At 40.0% G+C, this 21,148-nt stretch overlaps 2 protein-coding genes across 3 annotated transcripts; one reads left to right on the top strand and one right to left on the bottom strand.

Moving 5' to 3' along the window:
* Positions 1-52: 52 nt before the first annotated feature.
* parp9 (poly(ADP-ribose) polymerase family member 9) lies at positions 53-6,538 on the bottom strand. The gene is made up of 8 exons (XM_069698911.1): positions 6,444-6,538; positions 4,499-5,398; positions 4,042-4,257; positions 3,500-3,715; positions 3,207-3,258; positions 2,050-2,528; positions 1,676-1,835; positions 53-1,538 (listed from the first exon to the last, which is right to left on the bottom strand). The coding sequence occupies exons 2-8, from the start codon at positions 5,381-5,383 to the stop codon at positions 1,267-1,269; spliced, it is 2,280 nt and encodes a 759-aa protein (XP_069555012.1). The 5' UTR covers positions 5,384-5,398; positions 6,444-6,538; the 3' UTR covers positions 53-1,266.
* A 158-nt stretch (positions 6,539-6,696) lies between these two features.
* Positions 6,697-20,566, top strand: parp14rs1 (poly(ADP-ribose) polymerase family member 14-related sequence 1). 2 transcript variants are annotated; one of them, XM_069698894.1, is made up of 17 exons: positions 6,697-6,871; positions 6,966-7,057; positions 9,085-9,115; positions 9,994-10,245; positions 10,534-10,758; positions 10,916-13,161; positions 14,055-14,291; positions 14,502-14,723; positions 14,905-14,983; positions 15,228-15,377; positions 15,660-15,722; positions 15,954-16,127; positions 16,425-16,631; positions 16,733-17,347; positions 17,496-17,632; positions 17,866-18,040; positions 19,085-20,566. In XM_069698894.1, exons 1-17 carry the CDS (start codon positions 6,697-6,699, stop codon positions 19,369-19,371), a joined length of 5,367 nt encoding a protein of 1,788 aa, XP_069554995.1. In that variant the 3' UTR covers positions 19,372-20,566. The 2 variants fall into 2 exon arrangements, with proteins under 2 accessions (XP_069554995.1, XP_069554994.1); XM_069698893.1 differs by having other exon boundaries at positions 9,991-10,245.
* Positions 20,567-21,148: the final 582 nt, after the last annotated feature.

The following is a 21,148-nucleotide window of genomic DNA, read 5'->3' as shown; positions in this document are numbered from 1 at the left end:
TTCGTGGTTGAGCTTCAAATATATCTTACTTGTAGACAACACTGGACAGATATTAAGAGCTGTGATCTTTATTTGAACAACACGTTTCCATACTCTTGTTTGGTGATTTACAATCGGCTACAAAATCATTCTTTATACTTCAAACAAACAAAGAACACAATGATTATTTTTTTTTTAAAGTTTAGAAATCAACATCAAGCACACAAATGCTGTAGGCTACACTCATTTACTTGTAATTGTGCTTCTATGTCCCTCCTTGTCCATGAAAGATTTTAGTCTGTTATGTAAAGAGTTAGATTATTGATATAGATTATGATATTCCTCAAAACAAAATGAATATATGATATTGCGTGGTACAACTAAACAAACTAAAAGAAAGAAGCATATTTTTAAGCGATTTTTAAAGTTGAGTCTTTGACTGATATACTAATGATTATTTGCAGTATTAGGCTATTTAATACATGTTAATAATCCAAAAAGAAAAACATTATAATGAAATAATCAAAATGGAAAAAAACTCAAAACAAAGAACTCGATCACTGCAGTTATGTAATGTTCAGCTCTTAAAAAAAAAAAAAAAAAAAAAAAAAAAAAACTGATGTCAGCGATTACTCTGTTATACTGTGTCACTTATCTCTATATTATGGTTTTAAAGAATAATGCAGGCATTTTTTTTTTCTAATTGTAAATACATTCATTAAAATACAACTGAAGTTCCCCATTCAAAAGTCTGTTCTGGTCAATTTTACTTGACCTTCACTGAACAGAACGACGTGTTCAGATTTGAATACTAAAATGTTTTGTTTTTTTCCCCAATTCTCCAATACTCTGAATTGACCTTAAGTCTGAGTTTAAGTTGTTCCTGCGAGGGGGATTCGTGACATCACAATTAGTTCGTAAGCCGATCCCAAATTTACACAATTTTGATGAAGAATCTTAAAGCCTGCATTGTGCATATGTTAAGAATAAAATGTCAGCAATTAGGATTGTTTTTGTTTTTTTCAACTGTTGAAAAGAAACATTTGCACACGCACAGACTGTAATTTTTAGTGAGCGAGGAGGTGAAAATGTCAATTTAAGCGTTTTAAATCGCGTGTGTGTGGAAAATTCACGAGAAGCAAATCATCTTTCAAATCTGAATCCCCTTAGATCTCTGGACATGCCCAGAGAGGGTCTGTGAGATTATTTTAGATTAATTAAACAAAGAACTTGCATCGGTGCGATTGAACACAGTACAGCCGGAGGAATCAGTGAGGAAAACCCTCTTCACTTCTGGCAGGTGATAATGTACTTGGGCAGAGCCTGATAACCACTAAATATGACGGAGATATCAGATCCTCCGCTCACACTGTCATGCACACGTAGCGGTTCTGTCCCCAGAGCAGGTGGCAGAAAAAGACCTCGTCTGCCAGGGACGGAGCTTCCTGTCAGCACCTCGGCCTCCACGAAGTACAGATACTCTTCCCGTTTCCCCTTCCACACTTCCATGGCCTTCTTCGCTGTACTTGCAAAGTAGATCCCCTCTCCATATGCTGGGTCTGCATCCAGAGGTAGATCAATAAGTTTTGTTCTCTTATGTCTTTTGTTATCGTATTGGTTATCTGTTATTAACAGTAACAATTCTGTATTTCAAGAACGTCATCATTAATGCTTTTTCGTGGAATCACTATCGTACCTTCAGGTGGTGCGAACTCGGCGTGGAATCCAACATGGCTGACCATCTCACAGAACTGAGCAGGTACGCGTTGAAACATTTCTTCAGTTGCGTGGCACTGCAGCTGGTTTTTCTTGAGGTTAAACAGCAGCTGCAGTGTAGAGTTCTCCACTTTGTCCAACTAAAAAAAAAGAAATAACTCGCTGGTCAACATCACACGGTTGCAGCTACTTGAAACAGAATCTGAAACAAATTAGTTTGAACCATTTAGAAAGCGCTTATCTATGAGGCAGAACAAAACTAACAGGTTAAAATAAAAAAAATCCAACTGTGACATCAAACCAAATGACTTTATAGTCATAACCTCAAACATGCTGTGATGAAACATACTGTACCTTTGATATCCTCAGCCCCTGTTTGTGGAAGGCAGCGGCTTTGTCTTTGAACTCTTGGGTTGAGCGATCAACTCTCTTTCTTTCAAAGGGCACGTTGTTACCAGCAGAAGACAGTAGCAGCATTTCACCCTCTTCCTCGGCGACAAAATCCTTCTGGACGCTGCAGAGCATGGCCTCCACCTGCAACGCAGCAACTGCAACCTCATCCGAAGGCCCGTTCAGGGTGATGCACGCGTGACCGGCTGTAAAGAACTCCTCGACGGAAACGCCGTTCTGCTGCAGACGAGACAGCTGGACGTAGTCGTTGTGACTGAAGTGCTGGATGAAGTTGTTGTAGATCTCAATAGTGCCAGAGGACTTAAAGAGGTGACCGAGCCATTTATCAGCCTCGAATAGTGATTCAATAGAGGGTCCAGTCAGGCTGATCTGGGGAGGTGGAGTTCTGGTGTTGGGGAACGGATCTCTCTTCTCAGATGCTTCTGAAAAAGACACAAAGGCAAAATGACCGTCGCAAGAGCACTATTCTTAAAGAAATAATTCATGCATTCGTTTTACAGCTTTCTAGGAAACATCCGACGAGTAACCAGGAACGTCAGCCAAGCTTTTTCCTTTAAATTTGACTTGTGATACCTGCATGTTATTACTAAGAGAATGTCTCTTTCAGGATAAATACATCAGCCAAACTGTATGAAAGTCTTGACATACGTACAAGACTATTCTGCCGTGTTTGACGGGTGCATCTGCAATTTCCCCACGAACCAGAGCAGAAGGTGCACATCTAATTAGTGTCAAACTTGCAATGAAGTATGGCTTCCCCCTGCTACAAGCACATTACACTGCTCCACTTTGTTCGCACACAACAGGAACAGTTTTAGAAAACTCTGATTGCCCCTCATGCACTTTGAGATTAAAGCCAGCGATGAATACATTTCGCACGAATTAATTCGCAAACTAGTGAGTTTACACTACTGCAGGGTCAAGGTAAACAAAGACTGGAACAGAAAGCCTTGTCAGGACAGGTTTTTTTTTTACTGTGTTTGTCGGCCCTGCAGTGCTTCACGTGGTGCGATACATCAGCCTTCAAGTCCCTCAGGTACTTCCACAGGTAACTTTGGTCTCGATTAATCGTGTAGTGAACTGAAATATTGTGTTGTTACCGGGTGTAGGGCCGCGAGGAGCCTGGAGCCATTTCATTTGTTCCTCAAAGGCCTGGAAAGAGAAGGTCATTAATATATATATATATATTAGTACGAGACAATTCACAAAGCTTGCATTTTCCTAAGTTAAGGTAGCACTGGCAACTAAACTTGATCAACTGGATAAACCCAGTAAATATTTCTCAGTTCAGGGAGTGTTTCACACCACAGTAAACACATTCCATCTTACAGATGCGTTGGTGTTAAGACATAATGGATTTGGTACAATCATGAGGAAATATTTGAAATACAACCTGAAATGTGCCGTGGTCAGAAGGAAATATGACAAAGTAAACGTTCATCTTTTGGGTAGAATTTTGGGCAAATTGGTTCACAGCGTCGAGCAGGATCCGGGCAGATTCCTTTCTTGTGAACTTGAGGTTTCCTGTGCCGATTGCAGGGAAGGCGATTGACTTGTAAAAACTTGCCGCTGTTAACCATAAGCAATCCGACACTGACTTCCAAAGGACCTATGATAGATGAATAAGCAAACAAGTGGAGAAATGGACAAACCTCAGAAATAATACATAGTAATCGTTACTTTCTAAATGGTGTCTGTTTATAAGCTTTCAGTTGAGCTACTTTTGATATTCATCTTGACAAGGAACTGTTAAGTCTACTGGTAAACATGCACTATTTAAGACAACACGCCATTGTGAAATGGAATTAAGCAATTAATTATTGCTATCTGTTCAACAACATTTTGTGGGGATTCGGCCTATTAAATCTTTGGATATATCCGACTAGACGAGAGATTTTCTTGAATGAATTGCCTTATAACAGACTCGTACTGTACCTTCTCCGCTCCGTGTGCCCCTCTATCTGTGCAACGAGTGTGATACACCTCTTTACATGGTAGTTTGTAGGATGGTGTGCGGATGACATAACCCTTTGGAGGAGTGTTTTTGATTGCATTTTGAATTTCCGGCCCAGCTTTCTGCAATAAAGCTTTGGAGATTTCACCAGTACTCAATTTCAGGTCTGGTGATGCGGTGTTTACGATGACATCTGTCTGAGATTGCAAAAAAGAAAAAAGGACCATAACAATACAAGATTTCAAAAAACTAACAATAAATAATTCGCATGTATTCAAAAAGGCGCCCACAAAAATCCCGATCCTCTTTAATCCCCCCAAACAACATGTAACTTTTACGCGTACTGTTTAATCAAACAAATGTCCGTACAAACAGCCATTCATAAAACAGGGAATGAATCTTTTCGCAAAGTAATGAAGAATCAGTAGTGATTCTTACCGGCTGGTCCTCGATTCTACCCTTCATCAGTGTCAGACAGACATTTGCGATCTGGACAGTGGGTGTTGAGGTTTTGGCAGCACTCCTGGTTTTCCTTGCCGTCGTCTGGCTGTTTGGCACGGCCAGGTGTGGAGCTAGTATCTCACGGCACGCCCTCTCCATTTCCTGGACCGTGAGGTCGTCATGGTTCACAAGAAGGATCTCTTTTGGAATATGTCCAATGTTGAAAAAAACCCCTTCATAGTAGCGTTTCACAGTTTTGACTATGGTGTTGGCGCATTGTGGCAGGGGGTAGTTGAACAACCCAGAGCTTATAGCAGGAATGGCAACAGTATTCAGTTTATTTGTCTTAACTCTGTCAAGAATGCTGTTAATGGCCTTCTCCAAAAATGGTTCAGCGCTGGAAATGTAAGAAGGGTCTGTCAGCTGTGGACCTACAGCATGGATTATATTCTTGCACGGTAGTTTCCCGGGTGCACTGATTATTGCCTCTCCTGTAAGTAGGGGACCATTTTTTCTGATGTGATCATCGCTGTCGCGTTGGATTTGAGGACCACCCGCTTTGGACAGAGCCCAAGCGAGGCCGCCAACATGCTGAAGGTCGGTGTTCGCGGCGTTCACAACAGCATCCACACTCAAGTTGGTGAGATCAGCCTTCCACACAGACACCTCAACGCCTGAGTGCAGCGTGACACCAAACCTCCTGTCGGGGCCAACATATGAGCTTTTCTGATGCGCAATACTCAAATCTCTCTCAAAATCCACGCCACTGAAGGTGGCCCCACATCCAAATTTGCTATTCAGGATATCATTCAGAGCGGGTCCACATTTTTTTACAATGTTGACTGAAGATCCAGTGAGAGGAATATCATGTTTACTGGCCATGGTTCCTGAACAGATCTGTGGAAACACCTTGCGTTAGTAAAGTTATACACTGACATCGGCATCGCATCTCAAGACAGCACGAACCCCACGGCCAACGAGTTTCACAGGGAATCGAGACAACACACGCCAGACGAGAACGAGTGATGATGCTTAGACATCCCGATAAATACTTGGAGCTCAAGATGCAAGAATTACGCACGACTGAAGGTTAAAATAATCAATCTGTAACTGCAGGATAGTCACCATTTACACGATAGGGAACATTACAGGGTTTTTTTTTTTTATCAATAAATCAAAGTAGGGCCATTAACTTGATTACACTCGGCAACAAACACTTCATGGCCAGATTCTCATGTATTGTTTCCCGCTTACTCCAAATATGTTTTCACAAATCGCACCCTTTATCCCTTCTACTTAAAATGCCACCCATCGGATATGACCAAGAATGTCAAAGGTCAAGGTGCACTTTTATGACAAATGTCCCAAGTTGTATGCACACTGAATACAACAGTACATACCATATAAGGGTGGCTGCAGTACATGCTGAAAGTAAAAATAAAAAGTTTGCGACACACACACACACACGCACACGCACTCACCACACACACACACACACACACACACCACACACACACACACACACTCACCACCTCAACTCACCTAAACTCTCAAAAAAAAAATTAAAAAAAAAAAAAATCCTTGAACCACCTCTGGACTGCACTGCATCGATACCGACGCTTTCTGTCCTCCTCCCCAAAAAAACTAATTTATATACTTCTATAAACTATAAGTCAAACGCGAGAGATGTGAAGTAAACCCATGTTTTCTGTCTGCCTCTCTGTTTCTGTTCGCCATTTTTTTTTTTTTTTTTTTTCCTAATTTACTCTTCGGATATTCGCACGCGCAACCTGCCACACAATGTTCACGAAACATCAAAAACAAAGTTTTCTAGTTATTGTTCATCTAAGTTGGAACATTTTCGCATGAATTAAAAAAAAACAACCGTGCATTTCATCTGAAAGACTAAAGCTTATTGTGCGGATACGGTTGAGGAACTCACCTACTGTCGTCTGGAAAGTACCGAAGAAAGCCAGTAAGTGAACGCGCAATAAAAGGACGGACCTTTGCGCACAGTCTCTCTGGATCCCAGCCAAGTTTAAACTCGGTATTTTATTTCTTCGTGCAACTGACTCCATGCCCAGCCTTCAGCTACACCCCCTGCCTCCCCCCACCTCCCGTTTCTGCTTCAACCTTTTCATTTCTTGGGAAACAAAAGTGAAAGTATCGCGGCAGACGAGTTCAGGTTCGCAACGATGGCCGCCGCGTACTCGTATCCTCTCCTCGTCGAGTTCAAAGAAAACGACATCCCGAGATTAAAAAACCAACTCGTGAAGTATTTCCAAAGCAAGAAGTCCAACGGTGGCGACTGTGAAGTTGACTGTGACTCCGGCAGCACGACAGCGACGCTGCGCTTCCGCAACGAGGAGGGTAAGTTTTGGCCGGAAAGGCGCTTCGTTTTGTCGTTAAAATAACAAAAAAAAAACAACCAAAACAAGTAACATTTTTTATTTCTCCCCCACAGACCAGCGAAATGTTTTGGGGAAAGCGACCCATAAAATCAGTTCCGATAAATGGGTTTTGGCGATGACCGTCCGCTTACCCACAGACGCTCAGGTAACGGCCAAAAGTTATTAAAAGTTGGTCACAAATCTGTGACTCTGGCAAAAAATAAAAAAATTGCCAGCAAATGTTTTCCTTGTGCAGTGATCGAAAGTAACGCGGCACATTTACTCAAGTACTCCACTTAAGTGCATGTTCGAGGTATGCTTTGCGTTACACTACCTGATACTCAGAGGGAAACTTAAACATTTACTCCACTATATTCATTTAACAGCGTGAGGCTTTTTACTTCCTGTTATTATATAAATAATCCAAATCATTGAAGAGTTGATGTTTTTTTTTTTTTTCACCTGCACTTTTACATTAATACTTCAATTACATTTTGCTGCTAAGACAAATATAATTTTTATGAAGGATTTTTTTTAGCCAGCACTTTACTTGTGTGAAGTTTTTTTTTTTATATATATATATATTACTGCATTAGTACTTGTACTCTGTGGCCCATTGTGCTTATCTTACAGGCATTGATGGGGCTCCTGTATCGCCATTTATAATAGCCCTGTGTACTGTATGAGGCTACAGAGCAATTAAAACCTGCTTTCATTTCAGTAATTGTTATGGCTTAATGCCCCATGATATCACAATGATATCTAAGTTCTGTATTTGCTGGGGACCTTTGAACCTCTTGTCAGACTTGAACGAGTTATATTCAAACTCGGACGCTGATTAAAGTGAGTCGCTGGCCTTTAACGGTTTATATCTTCCAGGAAGTCATGAGTCATCATGAACACCAGAGGGCTGGTTTATGAAGGGGGTGTGTGAGTAAAATCACATGCAAACGTCACACCACCCACAAAAAAATATCCAAGCAGATCTACTGACGACGTGCCGTGATGATTGCGTCTTTCAAATGTGCAATTTAACGCAGGTTGTCCATTTTGCGTGTTTGCCCGCGTGCATATGTAATATCGGGCGTTTCTACCTGAAGGTGCAAAATACTGCGAGGGAACATGCAAATACATAAATTTAGCACCCGCAATGATATTTACTAAACCTGAAAGTAGAAATAGGAGAAGTGGTTGTTGTGTATTTTAGTACGACTGAAAGGCATTTATTAATCAGATGCGCAAATATGGAGAGACGACTGCTCTTATAGTGGTGAGAAGGAGACGCAGAGAAACCAAAGAATACGTAGTGAACGTGGTTTTACACCCGTGGAAACATTTTTGAAATGTCAGAGGGAAAAATATATCGTTTTGTTCTTGTTATATTTCTATTTCTAAATTCAATGGGATCAGATTTCCTTTTCCTTTTCTTTCTGTGTTTTCCATGGCTGGAATCGCTTTAACACACGCAAACCCCTCATTTAAATACAGCAATTTGCACCTTACTTCAATAATGCAATTACTCTTAATAAATCACCCGCAAAACAGGTGCAAAAAAATGTGCAAACTTTTGGAAGGAAAGCGCAATTTAGTACCCTTTATTTGAGATCTTAGTAAATCAGGCCCGAGGTGGGGCTGCGCTCTGTGATTTCTGTTTTTTTCAGTTCCTGTTGTACAGTGCTGAGGGAAGTATTTGGATCTTTTACTGAAGTACATGTACCAGTACAGCAATGTAAAAAGACTCCATTACAATCAAAAATCCTACTTAAGTGAGAGTACACAAGTATCACAAGTATTAGCAGTAAAATGTTATTAAAATATGAAAGTAAAAGTACTGGTTTGTTCCCGCCGACTAATAAATTACTGTGAAATGTAGCAGAGTGGAAGTATAAAACAGCATAAAATGGAAACACTGAAGTACAAATACCTCAAAATTGCACTTCAGTACAGTACTTGAGTAAAATGCACAAAGTTACTTTTCACCACTGCTGCTCTATGGACATCATAGAGGTTTAAACCAGCATACAAAACACCTGTAAACTATTTATGTGCTATTTCATCGACACAAAGCTGACGGTTTGTTCGACTGGTTTCTTTTTCAGACACGCTGCCGTTTAGATCAGTGGCATGAACACAACATATCAGTGTAATCCAAACGAAAGACGACTAAACTGTCATTTTATTTTTTCAACACAGGATGCTCCAACTGACAAAGGCAACAAGAAATGTAAGTACTGATTAAAAGAAACACTAAAAAGACACTTTACTATGACAATACTGTAACCGTTTTTTTTTTATAATTATAATATTTACAGTCTCATAACACACAAATCACAGGCGTTCTCACTTTATACAATCCATGAGTAATAATACAAAGAGAAATAGTTTTATTTTTCAGTGTCCTGTTCCGATTTTCTTTCTGTGAAGAGTTGGAAACTATACTGTAAATATGTTTTGGTCCATATAGTCAACTGCTAATTTTGCATTTATATATATTATTATATACAGAATATTTATATAGTTATTAAACAACCTGCATTCATTGCTGCACAACGTTGCAGTTACTTGTGGTAGCTGATGCTGTGGAGTTGGGTGGATTATTTGATTACCGTGACAGCTTTACAATCTTTACATGCTTGACGCAACACATTGTAAAAAGACACCTCTCAAAGTACTGAGCTCAACAGAAAAAGTTCAGTGTATTTTAACACAGACTTTTTTTTTCCTCCATGTTTTCATGTTTGTTTTGAAACAACATTCTGCTACACTTTAATACTGAGCTTGAACCGGGGCAATGCACCCAAATGTTAGTTTTTTTTGGAAAGATATTTCGTTTCATTTTCGCTTTCACCCACGTGCTCCTCCACTCAGTTCATGGAGACACCTCTTCAGTTTAATGCAGTAAAATCAACCCTCTATTAACCACAGAAAAAACTTTTTTTTGAAGGTTTTATTCATTGTTGACTGATTTTTAGCATTATTAATAATAATAATAATAATAATAATAAACTTTATTTGTATCGCAAATTATTTATAGTTATTTTATGGTCTGTCAATAAGAACTGTGTGTTTACTCACTTTGCTTTCATGTCTTATTAACAGCAGACGTTGCTGTGACTCCCGCTGCCAAAGTCCAGAACCAGGCAGAAGGCAGAGATGACGACACAGCAGATGAAGATCTGCGTTCCACCTCGACTGTCATAGAAAATATTCCACAGGTGCTGAACCAGGAGTATTTGGAGATGCTGGTGGAAAGCATTTTGAGAAATTATGACTCTCCATCTGCCAACGAAAACTTCATTTTGGAGGTCTTTCGCGACATCAACTCTGCCGTGGTGACTTTTCAGAGTGGAAAAGGTACATGTTTGGTGCTAGTTAATATAAACATTACATAACATGAAACTGTTCTCGACCAAAACTAGGCAGAACAGAAAAGCAACGCATCCCAAATACTATTAGCCAGTTTAAAATCCCTGCTTTTAGTCTCCACGTGTACATGTCAGAATATACACTTCCTACCCAATAGGTCACTGATAATAGAACCTGACAAACTGGTTTACATTTCATTAAAGGAACAATGAACATTAAAGGGATGCTGTTGAGTTTTCAGCAAAATGCCTTAACCTTTTTATCACTGTTTCACAGAAAATGCTGACTTCATAACAAAATGCACCGAACACAACACGTTCAAGAAAAAGAAGTTATCAGCCCGACCTCTGGAAGTCACAGATCAAGTTGTCGTCGAAGACAATCAAAATCTTAGTGAAGATATCCTCCGCCTCCATTTTGAGGGTGAAGGGGCCGATGTGGAAGATGTCACATTGAATAAAATGGAAGAGTCTGCTGTCATCACATTTAAAGACCCCCAAGGTAGTTCACTTGCACTTCCTTTTTTGATATATTAGTCCACCAAAATTTAAATGTACAGTATATGAAAAAAAATATACAACATAATACACATCAGTGATTGGAAATATAATATTAATTCAAGACTGTGACAATTATTCTGAATCCCCCCCCCCCATAGATGTTAAGAAAATCTTGAAGAAGCAGCACTACATCAAGCAGAAAGAGATCAGAGTTTATCCTTTTTATAAATCTCTGGGAATCGTCCTCTATGGCAAAGACAAGCCTTCGCTGAAACTTCCTGCTGCCATCTCTGAACCCATTGAGGATCCTGTCTGGAGATACCTAACTCAAAATCAATCAGCAGCTGAGACAGTTCATAGCAACTTGAAAAAACACTTCTGTAGCGTAAACCTCGCCAAACCTATTGTGTGCTTGAGCCCTGAATCTTCCCTACTGGAGCAAAAAAATGCTAAAGCCCTCATCAAAGAATGGGCGGATACTGCAAAGTCAGTCTTTGCTCAAGCAGTGTCAAAATTCAAATCCCTGAAGTTTGTCTTAGAGTCCGACGTGTGGGAAGAGTCTGAGAAGGAGATCAATCAGGCTCTACCGAACAAAGGTGTGCTTGTAGTGCCTGACAAAGCCAAAGGTGTCCTACATGTGGTTGGCCTTGTGAATGATGTCAACGGACTAGAGAAAACTCTCTCTGAAGTCATCAACGAGATTGTGAAAAGGGCGAAGAGGGAGAAATTGAGCGAAACATGTGAGATCAAGGTGACACGGTCAGTTTTCCACCTCCTGTGTCAAGACGGTTTTCAGAACAGGCTTCTGCAAGTGTACCCACAGCTCAAAATGTCATTTGAGGGAGGGAGTCCAAATTTGCAAGTAGAAGGCTTACAGCAGGAGATTTTGGCAGCGAAGCAAACTCTACTTGACGCAGTGCTTTCATTAAAAAGACAGACCGTCGAAGTGCATGACTTCCTGCTTGAATTTTTGAGGGATGAACAACAAGAGCAGCTTACAGAAGTTTTTTTCACATCTAACAGAATCGAAGCAGCATTTGAAATCAGTGCTTACAAGGTGCAGCTCCTCGCTGTTTCTGACAAGAACCTGAAAGATGCTGAAGACCACCTGCGACGGCTGCTCATATCTCAGTACATTGATGTTGAAGACACTAATGTCCTAGATAAGCCCGAGTGGCAGCTGCTGGTCAGTCAGTTCGAGAATGACAACAGTATGCCATCCAGCAGAACTCAAATTCGCATCACTGGTCAACAAGTCGTGGTGTCAGGCCACAACGATAGAGTCAAACAAGTGAGCAGTCAACTTAATGACTTCTTGACACAAAATGCTCAAGTTGAAGAGACTGTAGTGGTCAAGTCCAATACCATCATTGAATACATACAAAATCATAACACATCTTTGGTGGACCAATTGCAAGGAAAGGTGGTGGTGTCTTACGGAAAGGAGGCCATCCATCTGAGTGGTTCAAGAGTGGATGTGGCAAGTAGCAAGACCTCAGTTGAAAACTTGGTCTCTTCTGTGTTCTTTGACCGTTTACAAGTCGCCAAGCCTGGAGTGAAGAAGTTGTTCAAGGTTAAAGGAGCTATGTTTGTTTCCACTTTAAAGAACAATACTGGTTGCCTGGTCCGGATGGTTGATGAAACTCTTGGTGGACAGGACAACTTGGCGCCTACAACAGTACAAACCCTATACCAACTTCAAACATCCGATGGAGTGGAAATAGCTGTTTGCAAAGCAAATATGTGCAGTTACCCAGTGCATGCTGTTGTCAGTCCTTCATCTCCAGACCTGAAACATAGTGGAGGTCTTGCAAAAGCAATTTTGAAAGCTGCTGGCCCTCAGTTGCAGGATCAATGTAACAAACTAATCAACTCCGGGCAAAAACTCAAGCCAGGAAACTGTGTCATAACCGGTGCAGGAGGGCAGCTTAGTTGTAACAAAATCATCCATGCAGTGGCACCACAGTTTGATTCAGCTAAACCCCAAAAGGCTCAGGCACTTTTGAAAAAAGCTGTTCTAGAAAGCTTAAACCTTGCTGAAGGGCACAACTGCATCTCTGTGGCTGTTCCTGCCATCGGCAGCGGCCAAGGCTTTCCATTCAAGCTGTGTGCTGCCATCATCGTCAAGGCCGTGAAGGAATACTGTGATGAGAGGTTTGAAGACAACACCTTGAAGAAGATCCATTTTGTGAACAATGACGACGTTGCTGCTCAGGCTATGAAGGCTGCTGTCATACAGGAGTTTGGAAGTCATGGTGTCAGTCAATCTCAACAAACCAAACCTGCAATACCTATCAAATCTCCACTTGTGAAGGGTGTTGGATCTGGATCCTTCTTGTGTCGTGTGCAGACCAAAGAGGGCTTGGACATCACTCTTACAAAAGGAAACATAGAAGTTACCACGGTAATTTATACTTTTTTTTGTTGTTCTTCTTTGTGCTTCTGAGTAAAATATTTCTACAGTGGGACTACAGACTACTATCATATGTAGCATTGACTATTCAGTCCCTCATGGTAATCATGATCTTGCCATCAAAATCATTAATGCAAATTACAACCATCTCCCCAACATTTGCAGGAGCTTTCAATTTTGCAAAATACCTAAGATTTCTTTGCAATAAAAGTACTCCAAAGCCAGAAATGTCAGAATTAGACCACAAATAATCACACCTCCCTGCATCAATCTAATCCGTATCTGAATGTGAAATTACCTTACAGTTGTAAGAGATTACACTTTGGTTTTTTTTGCACAAAATATGTGTAAAATATGATTTAAAAAAACATTTAAGGTACTTATTTTCAGAGAAGATTTAGCCCATGTTTTCTATATTGTAGTCACAGATTGTCTGTTTTGTAAAACTTTGTCACATTTATGTCTCAAGAATTTTTTTGTAACTTTGAGTCCATGATTTAAAAAAAAAAAAAAATCATCTTCGGAAGTGTTTACATGTGACTCTTTTCTTATTACGAAGAGTTGAAAAGAAAAAAAAGATACTCGACTTGAAGTTTTTGTCAATTTCCACCATTTAATGACAAGAATTACCCAAACTCTGCAAACTGGATCTTGATTTTTGAGAAAAGCTGCTGAAAAAACCCCCGCCTTTTTGATGGCAACAATTACAAAACCACGAAACCCTGAAGAGATTGACTACTAGCTCCGATGTACCCTTATTACTGAATTCATCTGAGACTTGACCGACTCTTATAGCACTGATTTCTGTCTTTTCTGTTATCTGACAAAGATATTATTAAAAAGAAAGAACACACAACTGATAACAGTCTTGTCACACATTTTAGACGGAAGTGGTCGTGAATAGTATTTCGGATGATCTTGACCTGGACAAAGGGGCAGTTTCAAAGGCCATTCTGGGTGCGGCTGGAACCAATCTTCAGCAGTTGGTAAATGCAAAGAAACCGAGTGGCAGTGCAAATGTTGGCGAAGTCATCGTCACTGACGGCTGCAAGCTGAAGAGCCGGTTCGTCTTTCATTCAGTTTCACCTCAATGGGACAATGGACAAGGCACGGCTGAAAAGGTAAATTATTGAATCATTTATAGCATTTGTTAAATGACCTTTACAATCTGACTTTTATTCAATGTTTTTTTTTCCTCAATAAAACAATATCATGCTAATTTCTATAACACATTGCTTTCAGCTATTTTCAGTTTGAGGTCACTGTTAAATTATCACTAAATGCAATATATTGCATTTAGATATTAATAGTCTCTATGCGTTACCCTCTAGACCTTGAATGGGATCCTCAAGGATTGCTTGGGCAAAGCAGAAGGTGATGGTCTGACCTCCATATCCTTCCCAGCCATTGGCACGGGAAACTTGGGTTTTCCAAAAGACCTCGTCGCCTCTGTGATGTTGGATGCAATTGTAGCTTTTAGCAGTAGCAAACAACCGAAGCATCTGAAGAAGGTCATGATTGTCCTTTACCCAGGAGATACACAGACTATCCAGGTGAGGAAAGATAACAAGCCTTCAAGCAATTTTATGCTCAGATTGGTTCACAAATTGGCACAATCAACCAGTAAGATCTCACTGTCAAGAACAGCACTGTCAAGTATATTTTTTTAGCCTTTTACTTTGGTGAAATATTTATGAGTGTTTTGGTAGATGATCTCTCTGATTCTATCACCAGGAGTTTAGTGACGAATTTCAGAAGAAGGTCCCGAGTGCCTCAGGTGGGTCACTGTCAGCGAGTTCCCCACAAAGTCCAGGTAGGCACCAGTTTTTTATGTCCATACATGCAATTAAAATGCATTGATACCAATCAGTAGGGATTCAGTTTGCTGTCATTAAAAATGCTTTTTAGAATTACAATACTATAAAATATAGTGTATTTGTGTCTACCATCTAATTGCTAATTTTATAAATACTAAAATTTTAAAGTTTTTAACAGAAAGCTGAACTTTTTGCAAAAACAGTATTTGCTGTTAATTCTTAATTTGTGTCCAGTGACAGCGGGCCCCTTCTCCAAGGTTGTATCAAGCTCAGGAATGCACGAGACAAAAATGGGAAATGTCACTGTACAGGTTGTCACAGGAGACATAACCAAGGAGACTTCTGATGTTGTTGTCAACTCCACCAATGAAAAGTTCAATCTTAAGTCAGGTAAATGATAGAAAAACTGAAATATTGAAGTTAGTTGAAGTAATTCAAATTTGTATTTAATCCACACTAAAATTCAAGTTTGCTTGTGGTTCTTGTGGTTGGATTTACATATTATTTGTGATGATAACACTTTAAACTTAATGTAAGGCAATGTATTTGACTGCAATCTCTTTTAACAATAAATATACATACAAATTTATCCACCCACAGTAAAAAAAAGCTCCTCTGGTTTATGTTTATGTGTTTATATGTTTCATATGTTTTCATCTTTCCCTTCTCCAGGAGTATCCAAGGCTATTCTGGAGGCAGCTGGTCCAGCTGTTGCAGAAGAATGTTTCATGTTCGGTATGAGAACACACACTTGAAAATTTCATGACGCCGTAACCCAGAGCTAGACACCACCCACAGTATAACAATATTCTTGCCCGGTAATAACATGAACACTGAATTAATAATTAACCCAATTCTGGAGTCGTAGGATATGGTTGTCTTTTCAAAAGAGCAAGTGTGCTTTAAGTACACACACTCATGGTTGTCACGGTTCGAAGGCATTCAGATCCACTCTCACACCTTTAGGTGCCCAGCCCAATCCAGGCATGATAATGACGCAGGCAGGAAAACTCAACTGTAAGAAGATCCTCCATCTGGTTGGACAGTCGGACCAAGTAAAAATCAACAAGGCTGTGAAAGATGCACTCCAAATGTGTGCAAATAACTACACCTCTGTATCATTTCCTGCCATTGGCACAGGTGAGACTTTAATAGTCTTGACATATGTACAAACATATCCTGTTTGTTGTTGTTTTAGTGTTTTAAATTACAATCAATTCATAGATCGTAAGTTTTCTTCCGATTTCTGTCTTTCCACAGACAAGTTAAGGGAAATATTTTTTTCGAGTTAGGGACAGTGAGCATGTCGTAGTCGTGGCAACCTCTATGATGTGTGTCTGTGTGGTTGTTGTTTTTTAAATGGCCTTTTACAACCTACTTCTATTCAGATAATGTTTTTTTTTGCCTTTGTCTTTAATCTATACTGTTCCTTTTTAGGTCAAGGCAATGTACAGGTTAAGCAGGTGGCGGATGCCATGTTGGATGCGGTGATTGACGTGTTCAGCCAAAACCCTTCTAGCGCCCTCACTACAGTACGGATAGTTATTTTCCAGAAACAAATGCTGAAGGAGTTCCATACTAGTATGCAAGAGAGAGGAGCCGATGACTCAAAGGATAATGGAACGATCTGGGGAAAAATCAAATGTATGTACAAAGATACAAAAAAACGTGTTTGTAAATTCCTCTTTCTTTAATGTGTTTTGGATGTTCAATTCTAATGTATGTAATACAACTTTTTCTTGTAGCGTTCTTTGTAGGTGATAGTGCTGACAAGCCACAGAAAAAGTCAGATTTTTCCATTGTGCCTCAGAAAGTGGACCCAACTTGCTTCCACATCTGCGGTGACACACAGGCTAACGTAATCTCAGCCATGCAAAATATCCAAAACCTCATATCCCAAGAACAAAACAGTGTCAGCATCAATGACAACTTCATCCTCAGCTTGTCTGATGCGGACCACCAGTGCATTGCTGATATCCAGAAGACCATGGATGTGACCATAGGGATCGAAAGCAAGCTGAACCAGGGCTCAATCACCATAGAAGGGCTCCACAAGGATGTGCTAGAAGCCAGCAGAGAGATCAATAAGATTATAAGTATGGCAAGAGACAAGGATGAGCTGAAGAACAAAGTGGAGCAGGCAGGCTTAATGGCAGACTGGCAGTACCAGCAGCAGGGGGTTGCCTTTCAGGTTGTGGATCCACTGACCAACTTCCAGCTTGAAGAAGCATTGAAAAATGGGGAAATAAAAGTAACAGTTAAAATCCAGGGTCAAGACTACACTGTCAACATGCCAAGCGGACCAGCCACTGACAGCCAGGGATCTGTCCTGCAGATAAAGCGAATCAACAGACTAAAAGGTATTTCATGAATATATGGGAACTTGTTTCTCATTCTGCTTCGAAGTCCTTGCAAAAAAAAAAAAAAAAAAAAAAAAAAGCAGTTACATCTCCTTTAGCGTTAATGCGACCGATTTGGTAAAATTGAACCTGCTTGTTTTGCCACTAGATGAAGATGAGCCTCAGCACTGGGTTCCCATTCCAGCCAACACACTGATACATGTCGTCACCATCGCAGCTGGGACACCAGAGCACAATGAGATCCTGAAACTGTTCCAGGCCTCATGCAAACGAACCGTCACCAAGGTAGTGTTAAACCTGCTCTCTTCCAGTGTCTTATTTATCACAAGGTAAGGTAGATATTTATTGAAAACACAAGTTAGATTACTAGAGGAGAAATCAATTGCCAAATTCCTGTAGTTCAGTTAATGACGCACATGCTGTAAATCAAATTTATTTAACGTGCATTTCAAAGAAATGGCTGTGAAAGCATTGGGGATGAGCCCTTAGCAGAAAAATGTACTTTTCTGTCCTCTTAGATCGAGAGGATCCAGAACCCTGTATTGTGGAAGAGTCTACAGGTGAGGAAGCGTCTCATGGAGAAGACAAATGGTCATAAGAACAACGAGAAACGTCTCTTCCATGGCACCTGCGAAGACACTGTACCTACTATCAATATGCATGGGTTCAACAGGAGTTACGCAGGAAAGAATGGTGAGTGTTTTTTGCTTTTATCATAACTGACAGTTATAGGAGGAAATCAGAGAGATTAACCTGAAGGGTCGGATTGATATGTAACTTTGACTTGAGCCCAGATCAAATTTTGCATCAAATTAAGGAAATCGGTCATGGAGTCCCTTGAAACGCATCAATAACCATGACATTTGTGTTTAAATGGGGGAGGGGGGGGGGGGGGGTAACATCACTGTCCAAAACTGAAAAACGTGCATCAGGTCAGGAGCACAACCGGGTGGGTTTTCTTTGACATTCTCAGGTGGTGCATGGTGAAATCTCTGTGCTCCCCAATCAGTGCTCACAAAAACTATGTAACTCAGGCTCATGGTAACTCAGGTTATAGCTTCCCACTGCTCTGTGCATGTCATGGTGCTACTTACCGTTTACCCGCAACAGGAGCGGTCTCTGCACTTTTTTTTATCGTCTCTCGTAATCAGATTTTGAATTTTGCTTTACACGGCGTCCTTTTCAAAAAACAATTTTAACACACAATTAAATCTGTTTTTTTACACTAGTTTGGTCATAACAAAATTGTTTCTAAGAAGTTACTAGCAATAAACCAGGGGTCTCCACCCCGCAGCTTGAGAACCACCAGTAGCCCGCGACCCACTTCCGAGTAGATTGTGGGAGAATTTGTTGTTATTCACATAAAAGAAGGTTATTCAGCTGGTTTGGGTGGAGCTCAGCTATGTGAATTAATGTAACTGAACATGAGTGGCTCTCTGACACTTTCATTTTGTCAGAGACCCCTGCCATAAGCACATTTTCTTCAGGAGATGCAGTCTACATAAAGCACCTTCCTGATTTAATGGATTTACTTTCCAATGGAAAACTTGTATTTTCCTGAGTTTGTTTTGATAACATGATGATACCTCCACTATTTATTACAGCATTGTAGATAATCAAAGTGAGACATTTTCTTTTAGTTGTGGACAAAAAACATAATTTGCACTTACAAATGTAAACTTATGCGAAAATGTGACAGAACATCTCATTGACTTCCTGCTGCGATTTCATTTTCAGCTGCAGTGCATGGCAACGGCACATACTTTGCTGTCCAAGCCAGCTACTCTGAAAGGGACATCTACTCCAAGCCAAATAAAAACCAGGAGAAGTTCATGTACGTCTGCCAAGTTCTGACAGGGGATTTCACCACTGGAAAAAGCGGCATGATCACACCACCGCCCAAGGCTGGCGCGACATCCCTTCAGATGTACGACAGCGTTGTGGACGATATGGCCAACCCCACAATGTTTGTTATCTTCCACGACGCTCATGCTTATCCCGAATATTTGATTACATTCAAGTGATTCTTTTGATCATACTATAGAGTGATTGTGAAATTAGAAATCAGTGAATGGAAAAGAATAGAAGACTTGCCAAAATAAATTCATGCTTAGATGTTATGCACTATGTAACAGTACTGAACACTGTGACTCAAGGCAGGCTGATGGTAAGCACCTACTCTTTTCCAGGAAATCATGTGGTAGCAAAAGACTGTCTGTGTGTGCATGGCCAAATCTAGTTAACAAATCTTATCTCGGCTTAAAATAGAAACTGAAAGTTAACAGGTGTTCTGGTAAACGAGCCTGTGCAAGTAAACAAGCAACTCCAGATCTACTTTCTGTTTGCATTTTGTCGATTGGAGCAACAGAGATAGTAAACAGAGTGATTTCATATTTTGGATTTACAGTCCAAACAAAAAAACAACAGTCCTTGTCTGTTCAGTTTTTTGTTGTTGTTGTTGTTGTTGTAATTTCTTTAAACAGACAAGCAAGCTGTTTCCATCACATCTTTAAACAGCAGTATATCTGGTTATGAAACAAATTTGATACAGAAATGAATAATAAACATACCCCTAACAAATTCATCATTCATTCTTAACGCATAAGAACATTTCTAACAGTATTTCACAACCTAGGACCCCGCCTCGGCTGGGGGCGAACCTTCATTGATTGGGGGAGATTAAGCCAGGGTGAGAGTTTCGCGGTTTGGGGGAAGGCTTAGTCGAGGATCCACTGCGGCTCCCGGGCCTTGCAGATCCCCGAGATCTCCATGTGGGACGGAAGGATAAAGGCTATGAAACATGATAACCATAAGTGAAACGATTTAACAAGAGGGAGGGAGGGTGGGATGCAGAACGCGTGAACAGGCCGAGGTTTAGAGTGGATGGATATTTATAGAAGTGTGGCCGGAAGTGGGGGAGTGGTTGAGGCGTGGTCCTGCTCCTGAAATTCAGCTAAAACTTGATCTCCAATAACTAATGATTAAGGAGTTTCTAGATTTCTTTATAAACACTCGATTCACCCATGTGTGTTACTTTTTTACAAAACTTATATGATAAAAGTCTTGATATTAACTCCAATTTTCAATTTGCTTCCTTCAATCTAAAGCACAGTGCCTTCTTCTTCTTCTTCTTCTTTTAAATTGATCACTTGGGAAATGTCTTGTGGGTTTGCCAGTGATTTATTTTATGCAAAATAAATAAAGATCTGTATTCCCAAATATTTTTAAGAAGTGTTTTTTGTTACCTTATTTTTTATGATTTCTTCAGTGTTCGGGTGTTTTATATCATGATCAAGATCATAAGCTATTTCAAGTGCTTCTCCCAGAGGGTAACTTACTCTTTAAAGTTTGAAAATGTATTTTACTGTGCATTTTGTTTTCACGATCAAATCATAGTCATTTTCTAAAGTATTAAGACCCCCTTCACTTTTTTTTCCACTTTATTAGGTTTCATATTTAATGTGAATGAATGAAATTTACATTTTCATCGTAAGCCTCAACTATGTAACCCATAACAACACATTTGTGGAAGTTTATTAAGATTTTTAAAACTAAAAGCTCTCATTTTCATTTTGTTTTTGAGTAAGTCACTACAGGCTTTGCACACATGGGTTTGGCCAGTTTATCCCATTCTTCCTGGATGGGAAGAATCTGTGAACTGACATCTTCAAGTTTCTCAATAATATTCTTTCAGGTTTAAGTGTCGCCGTTTTTATTCAATTAATCATCGGCTGAATAGATATTGTTCCAGATTTCCAAGCCTCTTTGACTTTTATTGAAATTGGATAAGACAAAAAAAAA

Source organism: Brachyistius frenatus, unplaced genomic scaffold (assembly GCF_029030835.1).
Source record: "Brachyistius frenatus isolate BFR_SWC_R1_liver_20210118 unplaced genomic scaffold, ASM2903083v1 Contig_28, whole genome shotgun sequence".
NCBI classification, from domain to species: domain Eukaryota; kingdom Metazoa; phylum Chordata; class Actinopteri; family Embiotocidae; genus Brachyistius; species Brachyistius frenatus.
The sequence above is the reverse complement of the archived record's forward strand: the minus strand, read 5'-3'. Positions and strand labels throughout refer to the sequence as shown.